The sequence below is a fragment of the Plasmodium cynomolgi genome, chromosome 4, assembly GCF_000321355.1.
Source record: "Plasmodium cynomolgi strain B DNA, chromosome 4, whole genome shotgun sequence".
Lineage (NCBI taxonomy): Eukaryota > Apicomplexa > Aconoidasida > Haemosporida > Plasmodiidae > Plasmodium > Plasmodium cynomolgi.
The window spans coordinates 373662-376220 of NC_020408.1; the positions used below are offsets into that span (position 1 = coordinate 373662).

Genomic DNA, 2559 nt, shown 5'->3' on the forward strand with positions numbered 1-2559 from the left:
TTTTTAAATTATTATGTTTACCTCCCCGTGGTTACGTTTCTGTTCCCTCCATTGTTAATTTAATTTGTGCCATTGCAAAGTTTGCTTCCTTTTCTTTTTTTTTTTTCCATCCCTGTACTTTTTATACATCTTTTATATTCACGTTTACGTACCTGTTGCGATCTTTGCACGAAAGAGTGAAACTCCTTTTGACAAACTGAGAGCCGAATAAAATGAGCCACTGGATAATGGGCACACGAAAAAAAAAGGCGAATAAATGAACATCCGACTGTGGGATCATACGGATAGGCAAAAAGCAGTTACATGTTTGTTCATGCAAGTAGGCAATTTTGCGGAAATTATCTATGCCGTCAAACTGGAAGATTAAAAGCGAGCAGGGGAGCGAACCGATGAGATGCACATGAAAAATGAGAAGGAAAAAAAGGAACTCCACGTTTTCTTCTCATCTCCGTAACTGTTTAACTATTAAACGTTTTAGCTTTTACTCCCTTATCCCACCATCTACACCTTTTTTTTTTCTGTGATGTGGAACAAAGGTAGAGTACTACTGCTGAACAGAAGATACATAACCTTTCGACATTTTACGAGCCAAGTGAAAGTGTATGACAACCTGAAAATTATCGAAAGCAAAAGTTTGTATGAAGACAAAAATACGAAAATTAGTATTCGCGAGTCGTCGAAATATGCCATCCCCATACCGCAGTGCGACCGTTCCCTAATCAGCTCCGTCATTTATAGGGTTTTTCTGTAAGGCTGAAAAATGATGCACATGTGCTTTACACGCGTGACCCACTTCACTTATTGGCAGAACGAAAAAGAGAAAAACATGTTTTCCCCCCCAATGACCTAACATTTTAACACACACTGCGCACACAGTTGAGTGTCCATAAAAAGAAGAATTAGTAAATCCCCTGTCCCCTCATTTATGTATGTTTCCCACCCTTTTCCCTTTTTAACGATTAGAAAGCATACCGAATATGGGGAATGTGCATGGAGACTAATCCACCTAATCATGGAAAGGCTGGAAAATGAAGAAATACTGAAGCTGTTTCGGATTGAGGAGTCCTTTAATATGAAGATGTATTTTTACATTTTACATTTATGGCTAATTAACAAGAGATTAAGACATGAGCAGTACCAGGGCGAGATAATTAACACATACATTTTTGACATTACGTGGAGAATTGTGCGTGACTGGATGCTTTTGAAGGATGTCCCCGAGTACTGTTTCAACACGGAGCTTTTGAATTGCCAGGAGTACGCCTTCGGGGTGGGTTTCTTTCGTGTATCGTCGCGTCAGTGTATTACGTCGCGAATTTCGAAGCTCCTCTCCGCACGTACTTGCTATATTTTAAAATTCAGCTTGCTTTACCCACATTCGAACATCCACCGCGTCTAAATGTACTATACCCCCCCCTTCCCCCTGCATGCAGTTCCTGGTGTCCTTAGATGAGGCCGCCACCAGCGTGGACATTTTTCCGTCCCTCCTAAAGGACATCTTGTGGGAGTTAGTTTGTGCGAAACGTGCACACATACATCCGTTTGTATGTGTTTATTTATATGTACTTACCTGTTTATACTTGAGCAGCGCAAAGTGCCAAATGACAAACGACTTCTCGTCCCCCACCCACACAGGCATCTTTATGAAAAAAAAGTAAAGAAAAGCGGAAACATAGTCACAGAGTTGAGCAAATATAGCGTTCTCCAAATGAGGCACATTTTTAATCTATCAAGTGATCATTTTCTGCAGGCATACTTTATCTGGTGTGTACTCCATATTAATTTTTTTTTTTTTAAACATATTTAGCCACCCGTTTATAAATTTATGCAATCAAAATAGACATTTAAAAAAATAAAATGCACCTTTTGAAATTTCCCCCCCCCCTTGCCATCGGACGGACTACTTCTCATGGAGATGCAAAGATATATGTATTTTTTTATTTTCCTTGTAGGGCCGATTTTTACAACCAAAAAAAATCCAATCGCCGTTTGCCCGCCTTGTGCCAACAGATATCTTATGGAGGTAAAATAAAACAGATGAAGGAGAACAGAGAGGCAGAGAAGCGAAGCAGAAAAGCGAAGCGCCCAAAACAGAAAATACAGTTCGATGCCCGTACACATAACCCCCTCCTTTTTTTTGACAACATTTCAGGCTACCGTCCAAAGGACAAAAATAAATATCTCCCCTATGATGATGGAAAAAAGCTGTTACCAAGAACTTACTAGGAGCAAAATTTGCGATGTGACCCGTGCGATGCCTTCCCATGTTCCCATTTTATATGTTCATTTTCGTGCAGTTTTAACAGCGGAACATTTTCTTCTCCCCTGTGAAAATGATTACCACTGTAAAATGTATACCGTCAAACAGTTTACCCATAATTTTAGCTACATTTTTTAAAGTCTTTAAAATTTAGTTTATTTGTATAAGAAGAAAATACAAATGAGAAACGAATTATAACCGCTTGGCGTTTTTATGTGTAATTTTTTTTTTTTTTAATTATATTTAATTTACACTTTCATGTGCTGTCTTTTTTTTTTTTTTTTTTAANATACTAATAC

At 38.4% G+C, this 2559-nt stretch overlaps 1 protein-coding gene across 1 annotated transcript; it reads left to right on the plus strand.

Moving 5' to 3' along the window:
- Window positions 1-523: 523 nt before the first annotated feature.
- PCYB_041880 (hypothetical protein) lies at window positions 524-2226 on the plus strand (the record flags this gene model as incomplete). Its single annotated transcript, XM_004225339.1, has 6 exons — window positions 524-747; window positions 964-1270; window positions 1434-1507; window positions 1636-1764; window positions 1953-2023; window positions 2153-2226. The coding sequence occupies 6 exons, from the start codon at window positions 524-526 to the stop codon at window positions 2224-2226; spliced, it is 879 nt and encodes a 292-aa protein (XP_004225387.1).
- Between the last annotated feature and the right edge of the window lie 333 nt (window positions 2227-2559).